This window comes from Trachemys scripta, chromosome 11 (assembly GCF_013100865.1).
Source record: "Trachemys scripta elegans isolate TJP31775 chromosome 11, CAS_Tse_1.0, whole genome shotgun sequence".
Taxonomy (NCBI): domain Eukaryota; kingdom Metazoa; phylum Chordata; order Testudines; family Emydidae; genus Trachemys; species Trachemys scripta.
Window position 1 is genome coordinate 62,224,040 of NC_048308.1, and position 22,107 is coordinate 62,246,146.

Here is a 22,107-nt window from a genome sequence, read left to right on the forward strand (position 1 = left end):
CCCCGGGCTGGCTCCTCTGGGGAGACTGTCTAAGCCCCTAACCTGGAGGCGCTCGCAGGGGGGGCACCCGGTCATGCCCAGGGCCCCCTTAGCCGCAGGGCGGAGTGAAGCCCGGGAGGCTGGGGCTGGGCTGTTTCTCGCTCACACCAGGGGGGCTCAGCCGGGCTGGTTCGGCCCCCGGGGGACACGCGTGGGAGCGGCCACCGGCGGAAGGACCTGCGGGGGGGCAGCCGGGTCCCAGGGGGCGGGACGCTCGGGAGAGGCGGCGCTAGGACCGCGCGGCCGCCTCCCGGCACTGCCCTACGCGGCCCCGCGCTGCCCCGCCGGAGCCACACGCCGAGCAGCCCGGCCGGAGCCGCAGCGCCGAGCCCCGCCATGCGCGCCAGGTGAGCGGGGCCGGGAGGGGCGCGGGGCCGGCCCGGCCCGCTGCGGTTCGGTGCTAACCTCTCCCCTCTTGCAGGTGTCCCCCGCGGCGGCTCCCCCGGCTCCTGCTCGGGCTCTGCGTCCTGCTGGCGGCGGCGGCCCCGGAGCGAGGTAGGCGCGGGCGGGCGGGCGGGGTCGGGCGCTCCACGTGGGGCTGGGAGCCGGGCTGGCCGGAGCGCGCTCCCCGCGGGCGGGCGGGCTCGGAGCTGCTGCTGCCCCCGGGGACTGGCCCCCCGCCTCGCCCGGTGAGCAGGTTTCCAGCCGGGGGCGTTGGCACGATGTGTGCGGGGGGCGCTGAGAACCATTGGACACACTGCAAACCCTGGGCACGGGGGAGCCAAGCCGGGTGCGGCAGCCCCCTAGTTCCAGCCTCCTAGTTCCAGCCCCCATGCCTCCAGCTCCTTGCCCTGTGCTCCCGCAGGATAATCGCTCCTGGGGGCAGGCGATGCAGGTCCCTGGTGCGCGCTCCACTGGGGGGGTAGGTCAGCGATTTGCTGCTTCATCTAAGATCCGTGTTTAATGTGCGATCTTCCCTTCATCTTTCCATTAGTAACGTTAGAGCAGCTGGGTGTGAGTGTGTGTGAGTGTGAGTGAGTGTGTGTGTGTGTGTGTGTGTGTGAGGGGGGCTTTGGAGCCGCCCAGAGCTCTTCTTTGTAAGCGCCAAAGCTTGTCTTTCTCACCAACAAAAGTTGGTCCCATAAAAGATTCCCTCAGCCCCCCCTTGTCTGTGTCATACATTGTCAACTGTGTTTTTGCATGTTTGTTTTGCCACATGCTAGTATATAAATCAGTGTACCTGTGTGGGGTAATAGAAACAGTCATTCAGTGATGCCTGGCCACAAACGCTTTTTAGCCAGACTGGAAGAAGAGCTCTGTGTGGCTCGAAAGCTTGGCTGTGAGATGTCTGGGTTGTAGCTGCAGAAGGCGGCTCTGGAAATGCAGTTTGCCCAGTGTTTTATTTTTCAGCTTTTCCCAATATGAGACTGGGAGCTGATTAGGGGCCGTTGCACCTTCAGTATTTTGTCTTGTTGAGTCATTGTAATCCTTACGGCTTTTGAAGGGCTTTGCTGAATCTATGAAATGGATATTTCAGACTGTATGTGTTGAGAGTACCTCTTGTACTATTTTACACATGTGGTGAGTGTCAGATTTGTGACCCCTTTTGATAGCTTGGCCTATTCTCAAGTGGAATATTGTGGAATTAAGTATTGTACATCTGCACAACTATTTAGACATGGGCTCTGCATACTTGGCTCTTTTGTACATTTAGTGTGAAGTATTGTTTGGCTTTATAAGGTTGAAAAGTACTTGTGCACCCTGCCTGAGTGGGAGTGATTTGTTTTAGCAACAGAAGTGCAGGTTATATTAAGTGAAGCACAGACTTGTATGGGTGATGGGGGAAGGGACTTCTTAACACTGATGGTAGATGAGAGGAACACTCCTAAAGCTACTTAAAAGGTACCATGTCAGTTTGCTTACTCTGAAGTTAACATGTTAGGGCAAAGGGATGGAGGTTTAGAGAGGTCAGGCTGAGATTTGCTCTCTTTCTCCTATGTAAGAAGTCAAAGTAAAGGCATTTTGGGATGGCAGATTTTCTTTATGCAAGTTGTTTAAGTTAAGGTATCATTCCAAGAGACAGTACAGCACAAGAAGCTTCACGTAATAGCTTTGAAGAGAAAATACTCTCCATTCACCAGGACACACACGCTGACTCTCTTCCAAACGAATACCCGATAGAGGTAATCTCATACAGTAGAGGGTAAACTGCATTAGAAAATTGACCCGATGAAGGAATAATGTGCACGTACAATGTTCCCAAAGCAAAGTATAACTCAAAAGAAGACTAAGCACCACAATACTAAACCTCTCTGACTAAAAAAGGATAATACTGTAATATAACTAGTAATAAAGTAGAGGTTTGTGTCTTCCCTCTGAAATGAACAATTCCTATTGGTCTCTTGTTACAATGCTAGATTACAGAAGTAAACTGCGTATTGCTCTTACTTGTGTGTATCAAGATACTGCCTACCACATGCAGAGATAAGAAGAATCAGGCCGGGTATACTGCATGACTGACAAAAACCTTCATTACAGAGACAAGGTGGATGAGATAAAGGTATCAAACTCCTGCTTGAGGAAAGATTGTTGAGCAGGACTGCCACAAAATGTCACGCACAGAGCTCTTAGCAGCAGATGAGGCTGGCACGGGCTTAAGGTTTGCTTTAAAGAAAAAAAAAAGTATTGGTAAACAATTTGCATTTTAAGGTGAGTGCACTCAGTATGCATCTGAGGGCAGAGCATTCCCCAGGTTTGCAATGGGAGTAGCCATGTGATGTTGTTTAAGACTAATTGATTCTGTTTTTAACCTGTTGCAGTCCGGCTTTAATTATCTCTGTTTTGATATGAAGAGACCAAAACCAACCTTTAGCTATGTACTGGGCTCCCCACTGTCAGGGGTTCTGTTTGTGTCTAGGAACTTTAAAGAAGACAAGCCTCAGGAAAAGGTTGATATGCTAGAGACTCGGAGCCCGAGCCAGGTGCAGGCTGGGCTCCACTGGAGAGACGGAAAGCACCTCCCCCCTCCGTTTCTAGGCCTTTCCTTTCCCTTGGGGCTCACAGACGATGTCCCATTCATCAGGCTGCAAACAGCTTATATCCTCCAGATAGAGGGGAAAATCCAGCACATGCTCTGCTCTGCAGCCTTTCTCTTGCCTTGGGGGGACTTGGCTAGTTCTGCTGCTCACTGAGTGAATGAGCAGCGGCAGCCTGAATGATCTCCCCCTCCCCCCCCCCCCCCCCAAGGGAAGCCTTTTGCTCCTTCCAACTCTTCTAGGCAGTCCCCATCCCACCACCACTATAGCCGCATTGTGCAGATCTTGCAGGAAGGCACGGAAAGCTGCAGTTTGCAAAGGGGAAGTTTGCCCTGATGGGGACCAGCATGAACTCTCCAGTTTTAGTCCTGGCTTTCCTTGCTTGCATGGCATGCCTGCACAGTTACACCCATAGAATCAGGTCACGTTTCCAGTGCAGGCAAGGTCTGAGAGCAGAGAGAACTTCCTTCCAGCAGAGTGCCAGCTCCACCGCCTGCTTCAGCCCCTCAGTGCTGCGCTCTCCCTGGCCAGTCCTTCAGGCTGGAGCAGTTCTGGCAGGTGCCATGGGACAGAGCCTTCCACGTAACCCCTTCCATTGTGGGGTTTGCATGCCTTTAAAAGGTCACTAGCAACTTGAAAATGGTGACTTTAACCGAGCATAGCTCCTCGTGCTGCAGCTGCCTTGTGTCCCCCTGGTGCTACTTGTGCGTTTACAGTCAGAGCGTCCCATATTTATAACACACTCTTCCTTCTTGTCGCTCTGTGAACGGCAGCGATAATCAGACCTCAGTGGTTCAGGAGCCAAGTTAGCGATCAGCATCACCCCAAAGAGCCACAGCAGTGTGAATTTATTGTTTCATTTATGTGTGTGTGTGTGTGTGTGTGTGTGTGTGTGTGTGAATTCTCACAGCAAAATGATTCTGCAGTTGGTTAATAACATAGTGAAAGTATCCCGATTGGTTAATAATTTAGATTGGTTAATAATTAAATCACACAGTGTTTTACTATCATGTGCTTTAAAGAGCCACTTGAGACTCCCAAGCTGCAGTCTGAGCATCACTGGTCTAGGCAAACCGTAACACTGGCTGGACACAAAGGGCTGAGACACACAGTCACTGAGAAAGGAAATAGTTTTTTCTGGTCTCTCTCCTTACAGTAACAACCATCTTAGCTGCTGCTTTTAACAATTGAAGGTAAAACACTTTGAGACCAAAGCATCAGGTTTTTTTACGTTGGCTGCGTCCCCTTTAGTCTGTCAAAGCAGATGAGCATCTTTTTCCATAAACTCTCCAGTTCATCCTGCGTGGTCTTGTTCTGGCAAACTCAAATTCTGCAGCATGCTGCAAGCTATAGTGGGGCTGTGTGCGGGAGCAGGGCTCGGCCTCTGTGGAGCTCCTTGCAGGTTTTGTAGATCGCTTTTCCTCAGGAATGTGATTATAGAAGCAGACCGCACTCTGGGATGAAGAAGGAAGCACAGAATGTTTGGGGCTTCTCCACACTGCCATAATATGAATACTTAATATTATTAACAGATTAAATACCAATGGGTGGGTTACTTTAAAGAGTTTTTTTTTTTAAATTCGGTTTCTGTTCACATCCTTCATCAAAAGCCCCTACAACAAGAAAACTGCTTTTACTTTAAGCTGCTGTCTTGCTCAGCCGGTTGGAAGCAATTTTGGGTGGAGGAGCGTGAGCTGGAGTCTGTGTGTGCACAAATCCTAGGGTGTCTGCTAGCAGCCCCCACATTAGAGCACGGGTGGTGAAGGCGGAATGAGAGAGCAGGGAAGCAACACAATCTACTGGAACAAGAATAATAGCTGACTTCAGCATCCCCAACATAAGTGGGTTGGGAAGCCAGAGCAGGAGCTGGAACGTTGCATTGACAAATTATTTATGGCCTTCGGAAACAACTTCCTCTGGGAATAGCTCCGCATGCTGGAGCAGAGGCCCCATCCCAGGACTCAGATCCACAGGTCAACGGATTTGGGCCTTGGTCCAGTGTGACACACAGGAGTAGGGATAGTGCGCAAGGGCACGATCCTCTGAGGAGCGCAGTGTCCTTGGGTCCCTGACTCCCAGTCCTCTGCCTTCCCTGCGGCGTGTTCCTCCTCTGGTTGTGTTAGCAGCCAGGCTTCCTGGCCAGAATAGGAAATGGTTCACAGAAGGAAGGCGCACGCGTAGAGAGGGGAGCATTGCCTTTTGGCAGACAACTTCCATAGATGTCAATGCCGGATGGGGCCATCTCGTTTGACTTCCTGCATAGCACAGGCCAGAGGGCCTTGCCCAGTGAACTCTGCATCACACCCATAAGATCTGTTTGAGCCACAGCATTCTTTTTGAAAGATACCCAGTCTTGACTTAAAGACTACAAGTGATGGAGTGTCCGCCGTGTTCCTAGGTAATCCTTTCATTGGTCGGTTGCCCTCACATTGGTACCTAGACAGTGACCAGGTCAGCTCGTAACTTTGCTTTGAATGAATTTAGTAGATTGAGATTCTTATGTTTCTCTTACTCCTGTGACCAAGGAACCCTTCAGTGCCGCCTGGCAAGGGGATGAATATCCTGATTCTGCTTCCTCAAAGAATGTCATGGGAGGTCTTAAATAAAAGCCAGGGCCACACTGGTCATTAATACCATAGTGAAATGTATGTGCAGATAAGAACGGCCATACTGCGTTTAGACTGGGGTGGGCAAACTTTTTGGCCCAAGAGCCACATCGGGGTTGCGCAACTGTATGGAACACCGGGTAGGAAAGGCTGTTCCTCCCCAAACAGCCTGGTTCCCGCCCCCTATCTGCCCCCTCCCACTTCCCCTGACTGCCCCCTCCCGGGACTCCCACCCCACATCCAACCCCCCTGCTCCCTGTCCCCTGACTGCCCCAACCCCTATCCACAGCCCCCCCGGGACTGCCACCCCCATCCAACTGCCCTCTGCTCCTCGTCCCCTGACCACCCCCTCCCGGGACCCCCTTGCCCCAGCTGTCCCTCTGGGATCCCACCCCCTTATCCAACCCTCCCTGTCCCCTGAGTGCCCTCCTGACCCCTATCCACATCCTCGCCCCCTGACAGGCCCCCCGCCTCGGGACTCCCACTCCCAACCCTCCCTGTTCCCCATCCCCTGACTGCCCCCCAGAACCTCCCGCTCCCTGCCCCCTTACCAGCAGCAGGAGCTCGCAGCCGTGACACCCGGCCAGAGACAGCTGCACTCCCCCCGCTGCCCAGCGGGAGCGGTGGGTCAGAGTTAAGCCCGCGTGGCTGCGGGGAGGGAGGACAGTGGGGGAGGGGCCAGGGACTAGGCTCCCTGGCTGAGATCTCAGGGGCCGGGCAGGACGGTCCTGCAGGCCGTAGTTTGCCCACATCTGGTTTAAACCAATGGTCCTTCTAGCCCAGTATTCTGGCTTCTGACAGGGACTGAGCAGAACAGGTAATCATCAAGTGATCCATCTTCTGTTGCCCATTCCCAGCTTCCGATAGTCAGAGGCTAGGGACACCCAAACCATGGAATTGCATCCCGGACCATCTTGGCCAATAGCCATTGATGGGCGTATCCTCCATGAACTTATCTAATTCTTTTTTGAACCCAGTTATACTTTTGACCTTCACAATATCCCCTGGCAACTAGTTCCACAGATTCACTGTGCATTCTGTGAAGAAGTATTGCCTTTTGTTAGTTTTTCAACCTACTGCCTATTCATTTCAATGGGTGACCCTTGGTTCTTGTGTTATGTGAATGAATAAATAACACTTCCTTATTCACTTTCTCCATGCCAGTCATGATTTTATAGATCTCTATCATACCCCCCTTAGTCATCTCTTTTCCAAGCTGAAAAGTCCCAGTCTTTTTAATCTCTCCTCATATGGAAGCTGTTCCAGTCCCCTAATCATTTTTGTTGCACTTCTCTGTACCTTTTCCAATTCTAATACATCTTCCTTGAGATGAGGCGACCGTATCTGCATGCAGTATTCAAGGATTGGTCCTGCTTTGAGCAGATGACCACCTGAAGTCCCTTCCACCCCTGATATTCTATGAGTCTGAGTGTGGGTGTACCATGGATATATATAGCAGCATTATGATATTTTCTGTCTTATCTTTCCCTTTCCTAATAATTCCTAACATTTTGTTAGTGTTTTTGCCTGTTAACAGGTACATAACTCCATACCCAGTATCTATCTGTGCATATTGGGAATATATTTTAAAGTCTGTATCAGGGCAGAGTTGAAAAACAGGTTTTCTGTCAGCCTGTCTCTTGGGCATGTAAATTTAGCATTGTAAGTTAACACAATTGTTAGTCTCTTAAGTGTAGTCTCTAGAGAGCATGTTCTGTTGTTACCCTGCCAGGCAAAGTAAGGGCTGGCCTAGTCCCGAGGAGGCTCTAGGTGTCAGGAAACTGGCACCCGGAGAAGCACAAGCCCTTGAGGCGGGGGTGGGGAATGAGGTGACTCTCAGACTTGGGCATCCGAGAGCCGTTGCAGCTACCGTCTGCAATATGTGTCAGAATCAAACACCTGGGAGCTATAGCCTTCACCGCGGTACAGGCATTTCATGTAGTCTCATATGGCATAACCGAATCCAGGATGGAAGTAATGAAGATAAAAGGACATCCACGTTGAGGATGTGAGGGCTAGACAGGGCCGGCGCTTCCATTTAGACGACCTAGGCGGTCGCCTAGGGCACCAGGATTTGGAGAGAGGGGGCATTTTGCCGCCCTTGGCGGCAATTCGCCGGCGGGGGGTCCTTCCACGCTCTGGGTCTTTGGTGGCAATTCTGCGGCGGGTCCTTCACTCGCTCCGGGACCCGCCGCCGAAGTGCCCCAAAGACCGGGACCGCGGAAGGACCCCTGCCTAGAGCGCCAAAGACCCTGGCGCCGCTCCTGGGGCTAGAGTCCTGAGACAGCATCTGAGATCTAATGGCTTGTCTCCATGGCCCCGGAGGTCGTGCTGTGGGGGGTGTGAATTGCAGATTGCCCTAGCGTGCTGCACTGTAAGTCCCCTGTGTGGATGCTGCAGGCGTAAACTAAAAGATACCTAGTTCACATTAACTTATTTGCTCAAAAGGGACTTCATTTATGAGAACTAGGCACCTTTTAGTTCACACCCTACAGCAGGGGTAGGCAGCCTTTCAGAAGTGGTGTGCCGAGTCTTCATTTATTCACTTTAATTTAAGGTTTCGCGTGCCGGTAATACATTTAACGTTTTTTAGAAGGTCTCTCTCTATAAGTCTGTATTATATAACTAAACTATTGTTGTATGTAAAGTAAATAAGATTTTCAAAATGTTTAAGCAGCTTCATTTAAAATTAAATTAAAATGCTGATCTTACGCCGCCAGCCCGCTCAGCTCGCTGCCAGCCTGGGGTTCTGTTCACCTAGGCTGGCAGCAGGCTGAGCGGGGCCTGCTGCTGGGACGCCAGCTGGCAAGGGGCTGGCAGCTGGGACCCCAGACCTGGGGGTAGGGGTTCAGGAGTCAGGGCAGAGGGCTGGGGTGTGTGTGGAGGTGCAGGGCAGAAGACTGGGTGTGTGGGGGGGTTCAGGGATCAGGGCAGAGGGCAGTGAGGGTGTGGGGGGGTTCAGGACAGAGGCTCATGGTAGGGGGCTGGAAGGGATATGCCCTGTTCTACCCCCTTCCCCAAGGCCCCGTCCCTACCTCTTCTCTGCCTCCTCTACGGAGCAGCAGGGAGCACGCTGCCACTCCTCCCCCTCGCAAGGGCCATCAGCTGATCGGCACAGGGAAGTTGAGGAGGAGGGGCAGGAAAGCACCACGCTGGGGGAGGAAGTGGGGGAGGGGGGAAGCTTGGCTGCTGCAGGACCAAGCTTCTGCCTCCTGCCCCCGCCGGGCAGAGTGGTGGGTACGGGGGCTGAGTGGGGCTGGAACCGCGGCAGGCAGCAGCGTGTCACTCAAAATTGGCTTGCGTGCCGTAGGTTGCCGACCCCTGCCCTACAGCGTCCACATGGCAGAGTTGCAGTGCAGTGTGCTAGTGTGTGCTTGTAGCTCTAACGGCAGGCCAGTGTAGGTGTAGCCTGTGGCAGTAATACATACAGACCCTGTGCAACAGAAACTGTACAACTATTTGAACAAGTTAAAAATTACTAAACAGATGATCAGCTTTCCTAGGCTTAGCAGGTAGACTAAGGAATAGAGACTGGCTTAGATCCAAACACCCGTTGGACACTGGGCAGGCTCAGATCCAGGTCTGAGCTGTGTGACTCAGGCCCGTCTTCAGTAGAAACTTACCAAAAAGATGTTCTGCCATGTTCCTGCTCCTTTCCATGGGTATGTGTGTTTCATATGTATAATAAATACACATGCACATACATGCGCAGGCCTTCTCTTCACAGCAACCCCTGTGTCAGACTGACGCGTTTCCAGTCTCATTTGGAATGGGGAAAGGTAATGAATCTAATGTAACCTTTGGCAGGTAAGCAGAGAAACTAGGGATGAGCTGGCTACAAATTGTCCAAATGCTGTCAGGTACCCACTTAAAATATATGCTAGACCGTATATATAATATTCCCCATGCTTCATGGATGCCTTCAGCCCTCACAGTGGCCACTGAAATGAAATGCTAGTTATAGATCTCCAGAGACAGACAATTATTCTCGTATGAGGGCCAGGATGTGCTATTTTAAGTCCTGGAGCAGTTCCAAAATAGCATTGTGACATCTGGGGCCAGGGACTGTTTTAATCCTGGGTATCTCAGAAACTGTCAGGGCTATATCTGACTCTCTGGCATTGGCAAGCTGAGAACTCCACTTTTTCATATGGCTTTGAGCTTTGGTATTAACCATGGGGATGTGTGAGATACAGGGTAGTTGGTGGTTCTTTCATCAACAGACAATGAATCCATGGAACTCATTGGTGCATGATATTGAGGCAAATAGCTTGGTACACAAAAAGAAAGGGATTAGATGTTTATATGCATACAGAGAGCCTTCTGATTTGGACTAAAAAGGACAAATGCAAGAGCTATCCATTTTTCTTTTTCACAACATAAGTTGAACAGGAAACTTTACTTCATAGTATGATATCACATAGCTATGTATATTACAGGGTTTTTAGCCTCCCTCTGATGGTGCAATTAGTCCTTGGGATGAACAGGATACTGATCTGGGTGAATCATTGGTCTGTTCCGGGTGACCGTTCCCATGCTGATGCATGTGCGTGTGGGAGAGAATTGCTTGCTGTGCGAGGAGCGATGGCCCCACTTCTTTCTAAACATTTAGTTGATTTAGTTGGGGATTGGTCTTGCTTTGAGCAGGGGGTCGGACTAGGTGACCTCCTGAGGTCCCTTCCAACCCTGATATTCTATGATTCTGTGATTGATCTGCAAACCACTGGCTGTTTAGGTATTGCAGGCCCTAAACTGCCTTCTCTACCCCCATTTCCTTTACACCACAAAGGATTTGAAGGAGAATGATTCTGCCGGTGATGGCATTCAGTTCAGCGTCCGAGGACTACAAGGTTTGCTCTGCTTGCCTTTCTTTGCTATGGTCCTTCAAGGATTTTTTATTCTGTAGGCTATCCTAGTGCACAAGTGAGCTGAAAGGTTATCTGTCTCTTGTGAATGCCACTTTAACTGTCTAGGTTTTTGATGTGCTCTAAGGTTTTTAGACATGTATGCACATTGTAATTGAGTTCAGTTTGTGAGCAAATGCACATTGGATCAGTTGTTCCTGAAGACCGGTCGTAGCAGATGTTCATATATGGCTTCTGTTTATCCCATTTACTAACCTAGTTTGCATTTTGGACATGATGGTCGTGGTTTTTCTTGTTGCTAAATGAGATAAATTCAATGATCCCTAAGGGGTCCTGAGACGTTTCAGTAAACGGTTCAGCATATAGGCATATTTCCCAGGAGACACTTTATTTGAGTGGTTTTACAGGAAATGATGTTTATTTATTACCAGCCATAGTGCTGTTTGGTAATGGAGTTAAGAATAGTTCAATAGAAAGGTCTGAGGCATACTTCCATCTTGATGTTTGTGCATAATGATGCATAATTGGCACTAGTGGAAGTTACAAAACGTGCACTAAGAATATATCCGAAAGTGCAGACATACGTTATTTCAGTATCTGAACGCTCTCACGTCATGTGGGCATGCAGCATATTTAATGGGTGCCTTGGAAATGGGCTTTTCTAAGCAGAGGTGATTGTTTTTTATACCAGTAGCTCTGCATCTCTTCTCCTGTCTTACATAGGCCCATCTAGCCCCGTATCCTGTCTTCTGACAGTGGCCAACACAAAGTCCCCCTGAGGGAACAAACAGAACAGATAATCATCAAGTGATCCATTCCCTGTCGCCCATTCCTAGCTTCTGGCAAACAGAGGCTAGAGACACCATCCCGGCCCATTCTGGCTAATAGCCATTGATGGACCTATCCTCCATGAATTTACCTAGTTCTTTTTTGAACCATGTTATTGTCTAGGCCTTCACAACATCCTCAGGCAAAGAGTTCCACAGGTTGACCGTGCGTTGTGTGAAGAAATATTTCCTTTTATTTGTTCTAAACCTGCTGCCTATTAATTTAATTTGGTGACCTCTAGTTCTTGTGTTATGAGGAGTAAATAACACTTCCTTATTTACTTTTTCCACACCAGTCATGATTTTATAGACCTCTATCCTATCCCCCCTTAGTCATCTCTTTTCCAAGCTCCAGTCTGGAACTAATAAATGATCAGCCTTATAAGTAAAGTAGCAAATTAATGACAGAAGAATATGTGAGTTGAGTATATGTGAAATCTTTCAGTTGAAGAGTACTGTCAGCTTTGGTATACCCTGAGCATAGATCCGGTCTGGTTAAGTTCTTGTCTGCAGATGGAAAAGAAAACTATGGTTGTCTAACTGACATCTCCTCCTCTACCCCCTCCCTTTGTTGGGCTTGTGCTATAATTCTGTGCATTGGTATTGTGGGCATCTGAGATCTCTGCTAGTGCCAAGGGGCAGCTCTCAAATAGCCGTTGGGCAGCTCACCTTCCAGCAAACTTCCCCCTCTCTCGATTAAAATGTGTCCATCATTGGGTTCTTCCAGTCATGGGTATAAAGAATCGTGCATTATTTTTGATCTGTGGCCTGTTTGATTATTTTAGCATTTTTGAAAATCTAAAAGCTCTGGGGCAGGGGAAGTCTCTGAGTTTCAGAAGGATTTTTGTAGTATTTTTTTTACTGTATCACCATTAAGGGTTGATTTATAAGTAAGGACAGTGCAGAGTATGATGGTTCAGAATTGAAATGTAGGAGCATAGAAGACAATGTCCAAAATCAAATAGGTGTTGTTGTAAAGTTGCTGGAGCAGCCACTAGGGGCCATGCTCCTCTTGACCTGCTGCTTACAAACAGGGAAGAATTGGCAGGGGAAGTAGAAGTGGGTGGCAATCTATGCAGCAGTGACCATGAGATGGTTGAGTTCAGGATCCTGACAAAAGGAAGAAAGGAGAGCAGCAGAATATGGACCCTGGACTTCAGAAAAGCAGACTTTGACTCCCTCAGGGAACTGATGGGCAGGATCCCCTGGGAGGCTAATATGAGGGGACAAGGAGTCCAGGAGAGCTGGCTGTATTTTAAAGAAGCCTTATTGAGGCCACAGGAACAAACCATCCCGAAGGGCAGAAAGAATAGCAAATATGACAGGCGATCAACTTGGCTTAACAGTGAAATCTTTGGTGAGTTTAAACTCAAAAAGGGAACTTACAAGAAGTGGAAATTTGGACAGATGACTAGGGAGGAGTATAAAAATATTGCTAGAGCATGCAGGGGTGTAATCAGGAATGCCAAGGCACAATTAGAGTTGCAGCTAGCAAGGGATGTGAAGGGTAACCAGAAGAATTTCTACAGGTATGTTAGCAAGAAGAAGACGGTCAGGGAAAGTGTGGGATCCTTACTGAATGGGGGAGGCAACCTAGTGACAGATGATGTGGAAAAAGCTGAAGTCGGCAATGCTTTTTTTTGCCTTGGTCTTCACAGACAAGGTCAAGTCCCAGACTACTGCACTGGGCAACACAGTATGGGGAGGAGGTGAGCATCCCTCAGTAGTGAAAGGCCAGGTTAAGGACTATTTAGAAAAGCTGGACATGCACAAATCCATGGGGGCGGATCTAATGCATCTGAGGGTGCTGAGGGAGTTGGCTGATGTGATTGCAGAGCCATTGGCCATTATCTGGGGAACTACAGCTTCATTTCAGTCTCCGGCAAAATCATGGAGCAGGTACGCAAGGAATCCATTTTGAAGCCCTTGGAGGAGAGGAAGGTGATCAGGAACAGTCAACATGGATTCACCAAGGGCAAGTGATGCCTGACCAACCTGATTGCCTTCTATGATGAGATAACTGGCTCTATGGATGAGGGGAAAGTGGTGGACGTGATATATCTTGACTATAGCAAAGCTTTTGGTACGGTCTCCCACATTATTCTTGCCAGCAAGTTAAAAAAGTATGGATTGGATGAATGGACTATAAGGTGGATAGAAAGCTGGCTAAATTTTCGGCATCAACAGGTAGCGATCAACGGTTCGATGTCTAGTTGGCAGCTGATATCAAGTGGATGTCCCAGGGATCGGTCCTGGGGCCAGTTTTGTTCAACTTCTTAATTAATGATCTGGATGATGGGATGAATTGCACCCTCAGCAAGTTCGCAGATGACACTAAGCTGCAGGGAGAGGTAGATACACTGGAGGGTAGGGATAGGGTCCAGAGTGACCTAGACAAATTGAAGGATTGGGCCAAAAGAAATCTGATGAGGTTCCACAAGGACAAGTGCAGAGTCCTGCACTTAGGAAGAAAGAATCCCATGCATCGCTACAGGCTGGTGACCTACTGGCTAAGCAGCAGTTCTGCAGGAAAGGACCTGGGGATTACAGTGGACAAGAAGCTGGATATGAGTCAGCAGTGTGCCCTTGAAGGCTAACGGCATATTGGGCTGTATTAGTAGGAGCCTTGCCAGCAGATCGAGGGAAGTGATTATTTCCCTCTATTCTTCACTGGTGAGGCCACACCTGGCAAATTGCATCCAGTTTTGGTCCCTCCCTACAGAAGGGATGTGGACAAATTGGAGAGAGTCCAGCGGAGGGCAACGGAAATTATTAGGGGGCTGGGGCACATGACTTACGAAGAGAGGCTGAGGCAACTGGGGTTATTTAGTCTGCAGAAGAGAAGAATGAGGGGAGATTTGATAGCAGCCTTCAACTACCTGAAGGGGGTTCCAAAGAGGATGGAGCTCGGCTCTTCTCAGTGGTGGCAGATGACAGAACAAGGAGCAATGGTCTCAAGTTGCAGTGGGGGAGGTCCAGGTTGGATATTAGGAAAGACTATTTCACTAGGAGGGTGGTGAAGCACTGGAATGGGTTACCTAGGGAGGTGTTAGAATCTCCATCCTTAGAGGTTTTTAAGGCCCGGCTTGACAAAGCCCTGGCTGGGATGATTTAGTTGGGAATTGGTCCTGCTTTGAGCAGGGGGTTGGACTAGATGACCTCTTGAGGTCCCTTCCAACCCTGATATTCTATGATTCTAAAGAAGTTTATGAAGTTTGCATCATAGCTTCACTGTTGCCCTGCAACAATGTAACATACAGGAACTCCTCACTTAACGTTGTAGTTCTGTTCCTGAAAAATGTGACTTTAAGCGAAACGATGTTAAGCGAATCCAATTTCCCCAGAAGAATTAATGTAAATGAGGGGGTTAGGTTCCAGGGAAATTTTTTTTCACCAGTCAAAATATATACATATATATACACTTATACACATGCAGTATAAGTTTTAAACAAACAATTTAATACTGGTACATAGTGATGATGATTGTGAAGCTTGGTTGAGGTGGAGGAGTCAGAGGGTGGGATATTTCCCAGGGAATGCCTTACTGCTAAATGAACTAGCAATTGACTGAGCCCTCAAGGGTTAACTCTCAGAACACACTACAAGGCAGAAGGAAAGGAGGGAGGGCAGACAGAGAGACACACCCTGTGTGTGAGAGAAAAAATGCGCATTTCCCCTTTGTAGCTGACCCCAGGCTTAAGTACACTGCCTTGTTAATTAAATCAGCTTGGTGAGACCAGCAGCTACTGCCTAGAAACTCCCTCGTCCCCCCTGCTCTATGGAAGATGGAGTAAGCGGGGTGCAGGAGCAGGGGGGAGGGGAGACACCCTGACATTAGCCCCCCCTTCCCCCATACAGCAAGCAGGAGTCTCTGGGAGCAGCCTCCAAGGCAGAGGGCAGGAGCAGCACATGGCCGTGGGGGGAGGGACAGCTGCTGCACAGGGAACTTAGGGCAGTGTGGGGGCTGCTGGTCACCCTGGTTCCAAGCCCCCACCAGCTAGCTGCAATGGGGCTGCTCTTCCTGCAAGCAGTGGACAAAACAGGCGGCTGCCAAAGATGTTAGAAGGGAGCATTGCACAACTTTAAATGAGCATGTTCCCTAATTGATCAGCAACTTAATATTGAAACAACGTTAACCGGGAGGACTTGAAGTGAGGTCCTGTACCCCAATTCATCCCCTGGGTTACAGGGGAACTGGCCTTTCATTACCACTGAAGGAGGAGGCGTTATGTGTTCGTGATGCTAGGGAATCTTGCTTCTACACAACGCTTTGTGGTCTCTTTAGAGAGACAAGGTGGGTGAGGTAATAGCTTTTATTGGTGAGAGAGACAAGGTTTCGAGCTACACAGAACTCTTCTTCGGGTCTGGGAAATGTACCGAGAGTGTCACAGCTAAATACAAGGTGGAACAGATTAAACATAAGGAGTTAACACAGATTGTAATAGATCATTCAAGGTGCAGTGCCCAGTTAACACTTCTTCAGTAATAGGACAAAAAGGGGGGTTAGTGGATTAGAGATTGTTGTAATAACATAACATAAATCCAGTGTCTCTGTTCAGGCCATGATTTTTAGTGTCTAGCGGAGTTATGAATTTAAGCTCCCAGACTCATCTTTTGGAAGTGTTGTGCAGGTTTCCTTTTGAGGATGAGGACTGATAGGTCGGATATGGAGTGATATCCCTTTGTGAAAAGTGATCACCCACCGGTGACAGGATGTTTTATCTTTTATCATCTGTCTGTGTGTGTTCATTTGAGAGCATCGCGATTGTCTGGTTTCACTCGCAAGTTGTTGGGCATTTAGTGCACCGGATGAAGTATGCCACGTGTTGTGATAGGCATGTGTAGGACCCATGGATCTTGAAAGGTGTGTTGGGGGGGGGGTGTTGACCATTGTAGCAGTGGAGATATGTCTGCAGGTTTTGCAGCTGTTGTTCTGTCAGGATCTGGTACCACTTTGAGTTGGTGGTCTGTGGGGAGCCTGCTTCTGTAGATGAGCTTGGTGATTCTGGGGGGTTGTTAGAAGGCCAGATCAGGGGGCTTGGGTCTCTTTAACATTCTTCTAGAGCTGACAGGACTTGAGTTTGTAAAGCCTTATCTGAACGATCCAAGCAGCAAACTGCCTGGAATCTATCTACCTTGGGAGAGAAGGGACTGAGCCATCCCAGCCTAGATGCGAAAACCTGGCTGCCGGAGATGGAATACATCAAAGGTGACACTTGGAATCCTCCTGAGAGGCTCCCTCTCTCCACCTGAAATCTCCACGGCTGCAGTGTGTACCTTCCCTCTGAGATGCTCTTCTCCACTGTCTGCAGATAAGGCTTCCTCCCCTAGAGTCTCCTGACCTTCTGTGCAGTACACCCTGAGAATCTCTCAGCCTCTTTCCTCTGTGCGAGGAGGTAGTGCTAGCGTCCTAGGGGGTGTTTGTTCTCCCCGGTGACATTGGAAATCTCGTTGCTGGAGTTTAAGAATAGCTGAGTCCTGCCTCTGTCTGTACGGCCCAGATTAAAACAAAAAGACTTTCTCCCATGCGAGAGATGGTGGTGCTTGGCAACACAACGTGTGTGCTTTGATGTTGGCCAAGCAAAAAAAGAGTCGCTATTGGCTACTCAGACGGGAAAATGGTGACAATATGTCCCTGAACCTGTATTACTGAATAATGCTGTGATTACTGCACGCCTGAAATGTGCGTGTTCTGACCCGATGTGTAAAGGGGCAGAGTAGGTTTGTGATGCTGACAGTATGGGGAGAAAGGCCCGGCCACTTGATTTACCTTGAAAATAAGAACACTGCTCATTTGCATAAGGTGACAGCACTTTAGTGTGCTCCACGGTACCTTCCAACTGAGGATGCTGTGTGGCTTCCCAAGCACTGCTGAATTCAGTCTCTCAGGCTCCCTGGAAGGCAGGTAAGTGTCATGCATATCACACATGGGGAGCATCTGTGGTACAAATGGGGACCGGTAATACACAGAGACTGTTTGTTCAGTTCCTACCATGTGCCTATTGCGTATCTCTAGGCATACTCACAACAGAAAAGCACACGCTACCACCCAGTATTAAGCCTTGCCTTGCCCCTGGAAGGCAGCAAATATTCATATTTCTAGGAGGAGAAACAACCACGAAGGATTTAAGTGGCTCACCCAGGTCCTACAGCACGTGTTTGGTGAACATGAATACAGCCCATGTCTCCTGACTTCCAGTCCTGTACCGTACTCATGCCTTCTTATTTCCTCCATAATATTGTCCGGTAGAAGCTGCATAAATCCAAACAGGCCTGGTGAGCTCGTCAGCCTGTATACAGCCTTTAGGAGCAAGAGTAATAATGAACTGTTGGGTCAACACCTGTGACAGTAGAAAATCATCTCTTTAAAGCAGCTGGGAGACCATCTTTGGTCTCTCAAATCCTCCCTCCCCTGACCTTGATGAAAAGTTTGCAAAGGGCGTATGCAGAAAGTGTTGGAGCCAGTGAGAGCAGTGCTTTGCCCAAGCATGTCCTTGTTACATGAAGAGCTATTCCTCTTTCCCATGAGCATCTTCGTATGATGAGTGCTAGCACCCAGGAACCTCTGTCAAGGCCTGGGACCCCACTGTGCTAGATGCTGCACAATCCCTGCTCAAAAAGTTTACAGTCTAAGGCCACGTCTACGCTACACAATTCAGTCGACTTACGTTAGGTCGATGTACAGTCACTGCAGTAACGACTGTGGTTTTTCATGTCCACACTACCCCCCTTCACCAGGTGCGCATTCACTGACTTGAGAGGCTCCAGCTGTCAGCACTGCTGGGGCTCACGGCTGCCACACTCCCCCTTCCCCCCCAATTTCAAAACAGGGACCCTATCAGCGGCTGTTAGCCACCCTGACAACCACAGGCAATGCAAGTAACACAGTGTCTGTACCCACGCTGCATCACCCGAACTACATCGAGCAAAGCCTTATGCCTCTCACTGAGGTGGATTTACTAGGTCGGCATTGCAGGTGAGTTTCGGTGGCGGGAGGAACACTGGAGCGTGTACGCGTATGTAGTTAGGTCAATGTAAGCTGTCTTACTTCGACTTAACTTTGTAGTGTAGACCAGGCCTAAGTCGCTTTCCAGTGCCTGCGTGCTGCCTGGGTCTGGGGGAGAGACCTGGCGGGTGCCTGCTTGTGCTGCTGGTTCTGTGGTTGCTCTGGGCCAGGAGATCCATTCCTAATGGAGGAGGGTTTGCCTCAGGGATCTCATGTGTCTGCTGTTCCAGGGGGCTTTTTCCAGGGACTGGCAAATAGAGCTGCAGGGCCTGATCTTGATTTAGTTGGTGTTGGCCCTGCTTTGAGCAGGGGATTGGACTAGATACCTCCTGAGGTCTCTTCCAACCCTAATAGTTTATGATCTTCTGGAGCTGCCTATTTCCTGGTATCTTCAGTTTCTGCTTTTTGGGGCAGAAGCCTTTGAATAGCCTGCAAGCCCCCACCCTGTGAAAACAGGAAACCCTTTGGATTGTGTGCACAGAGGGTCAGCAGTTCACCTAAAAGATGCTCATTCTCCCCCTCAGCTGGCTAGAGTGTGCTGGGTCTGCCTGTGAAATCGGGGACTGGCTTCTCCATTATCTCCATCTTTGTTTGCAGTTTGTTTTTATCTCACCCTAACACCTTTAGAGGTCTCAGACCAGCGGAGTTGCCTGGAAGGCTGCTGGGAGAAAAGGGCTGGGAATTCCCTGCCCAGGTTAGTTTTCTGTCTTTGTCTGAGGGGGTGGGTGATGGTTGTGGAAGGGTAGGTCCCTCAGGCTCTTTAGGAGAGTTTACTAGTTGCCTGGGGGGAAGAACCAGAGAGATTTTGCAAGACTTCACTGATGTGTGTTCCTTTCTTTGGACGCTGGGAAAATGAAGAAGTACTGTAGCAGGGCCAGCCAGGCACAGCGCACCTGGGTTGGGAGGAAGATGGTTCCTTGCCCCTCTCTGCAAGGCACACCAAAGCAAGAGCTCTTGTGAACGCAGGACAGGGGCCAGATGCTCAGCAGGTGTAAATCAGCAAGCTCGATTGACTTTGATGGAGTTAGGACAATGGAGGATCTAGTCCCAGTACTACCAGGGCTTGAACTATGTACCTGAGACCTGTTAGCTCAAGGACCAAGGCTTCTACATCCGGTAAGTCTCTCGCTCTCTCAGCTGCCTCCCGCCCAACCCCTCTGCTGCCATTCCCCTGCTGCCAGGGCATGCCCTCTCCGCATGGCCTGCAGACAGGCAGAGGGTGTGCAGAGAAGTTCCTGCCTGTCCCAGGCAGCTCTGCCCTCGAACCGAACATGAGGAATAATGTGCTGTTTGTTTCACAGACTGACAATTACAATGTGCCTCTTTTCAGACAGCAATGCCCAGGGCATTGAAACTGGGGCATGTGCGTGCGGGCTGCTCTGCTCTTCTCTCAACCTCAGCTTTTGAGTCCTTCCCAAGGAGTAGTTGCCATGTCTGCCTCTGCTGCTGCTCCGAGCTGTCTCCAAGCTGTGGCACGCCGCCCTTTACCTGCTTCTTGCTGTGTTCACTCCTGGGCTTTGTGCAGTTTGCACTGTGCTGTGGTTGGGAGAGTTCGGAGGCGCAGCAGCTGCTGAGACACTGGAGTGGGCTGTCTGCAGACTCAGGGAGGCAGTACTGCATTGGGTGGCACTGTTTGGAAGGTTTTCAGCCAGGGCTGGAAAGGTCTGATGGCCCTGGAAAAGCTTTTGGCTTTGCATGGGCGAGAGGACTTCTCAAGTCCTGGTTCCTCCTCATTATCAACTTTCAGTGTTCGGTGATGCGATTAGATGTCTACTGGGGATGGAGTTGAGGCCATCAAGCACACGTGCTTTACACCTGGAGCTGACGTTGGATGTCAGGTGGCTAAGCGTGCATCCAGCAGGGTGTTGCCAGTTGAGTTCAGTCTTTGGCAAGCGGGACTGTAGCAAACAAGGCAGGAAAGGGAAAAAGTCCTATATTATTGCCCTGCCTGTGGTGACACCAGCCTCATCAGCAGTCCTGGGAAAGAGTCCAGCTGGTCACAGCATGGGGCTTTAACATCTGCCAGGATCCTCGTCTCCTTGCTGCGTTTCAGAGAACAGGCTTGTTTTCTCTGCCGCCCATCTGAAGTCTGCCCCCCTGATTGGTGATGCCACTAAACAGAGCATGCCGGTGACTGAGAGCAACCTGCAGCGGGAAGCCTCTGGCCTGTAGCTTGGTTGGGCAAGGGCAGTGCTCAGTGCTGTCCGTGGCTCTGGGGGAGGCACTAGGCAGCGCTTACCCTGAGTGAAAGCTCTCTGGGAACAGGATCCCTCTGCTGAGTTTTTAAGAACCAGGCTCTGTCCGCTCTGGCTGAGAAGGTGCGTAGAGCCCTCACCCTGCATGCGAAGCGGGGTGGGGACCCATTCCTTTCTGGCTTTGAAAGGCAGCCACTATCGGGCTTCTAGAGCTTAATAGCATGACCTAGGGTTCCCCACTCGCTGTTCGCTGCAGGAGACTCTGCTGTGCCCAAGGAGGCAGAAGCAGCATGGATCATCCTCGCTGTCCGCCACTCCTCCCGCCACCTCCCAGAGGAAGGGGGCTGCTCCGAGCAGCCATGGAGAGGCGAGTCTTCACAGAGCAGTCTGTACAGTCTGGGTATTTCTAAGGTGAAAAAGAAGCAGGAGAAACCTTCATTAGGCCTTCGGTACACCCCAGAAAGAAACACATGCCCCAATTCTTTTAAATCCTTTGTAGGTCCTCTTTTCATTGGCCTGGCAAAGGTTTTCCCAGAGTCACTGGTACTAAGGCCAGAAGGAACTGCTATAGTCATCTAGTCTGACCTCCTGCATGGCACAAGCCGGAGAACATCACCCAGTGACTCCTGCATCAAGCCCAAAAACTTCTGGCTGAGCTAGAGTGGATCTTTTTGAAAGACAACCAGCCTTGATTTAGACTCTCTAGCTGATGAGCTCCCAGTGATGGAGAACCTCCTGTGTCCCTCAGAAGATTTAATTGGGGATTGGTCCTGCTCTGAGCAGGGGGTTGGACTAGATGACCTCCTGAGGTCCCTTCCAACCCTGATATTCTATGATTCGATGAGACATTGTAGTGGCATTCATTAAAAAATCCTCCCCGTTAAAAATTTGCCACTTATTTCTAGTTTCGGCTTCCAGTCAGCAGTCTTGTTCTGTCAGCGTTGGCTTGGTTACAGAGCCCTCTGCTATTGGAAATGTCCCTGTGTAGGTGCATGTTTACAGACCATGATCCAAGTCCCTTCGTATCCTTCTCTTTGCTAAGCTAAATAGAGTGAGCTGTTTCGGCCTTTCAATGGAAGGCAGCGTTTTCAGACCTTGCCTCCGTCTTTTTGTCACTTCCCTGCAATAAGCTGTTATGGTGGGTGACGGGGTGTCTCTGGACATGGGCTAATGGAATCCAGGAAGGAAACGGCCCTTTTCTTCCTCTTTCATCCAGCTCTCTTCTTTCCACGCTCCAGCCTCACTCCTGAGATGCCTCTGTGCCCAGGGGAATTGCTGTAGGTAAGTTTCTGGGCATTGCCCTTCTTCCTGGGGGTTGGCAACCAGGCTTTATGTTAACATAGCATGGTTCAATGTGGGACACCTAGATCTGGAGTATTGTCCCAGAGCTGTTCCTTGGAGTGGTGCCTCAGCGAAAATCCCCTCAGCCTTTGCTTTCCGCTGCCGGGAGTGAGAGATTCTTAGGTTGTGGGGGCTGATTTGAGCAGCGGATGCTTATCCTGGGAGCAGAATGAAGAACACATACTTGTAAACCGGCTCTGCTCTGAGTGGAGCTGCCTGCACATAACCCTCCCAGGGGTCCTAGCTCACTTTC

The 22,107-nt window shown here is 49.8% G+C and overlaps 1 protein-coding gene across 1 annotated transcript in view; it reads left to right on the top strand.

Annotated features, from left to right (window-relative positions):
* The first annotated feature begins 256 nt into the window (after positions 1–256).
* Positions 257–22,107, top strand: part of COL18A1 (collagen type XVIII alpha 1 chain) — a 252,301-nt gene continuing 230,450 nt past the window's right edge. The window contains exons 1-2 of the mRNA XM_034785179.1: positions 257–386; positions 461–534. Coding sequence (XP_034641070.1) covers positions 376–386; positions 461–534 — 85 coding nt within the window. The 5' untranslated portion in view covers positions 257–375. The remainder of the gene's footprint in view (positions 387–460; positions 535–22,107) is intronic.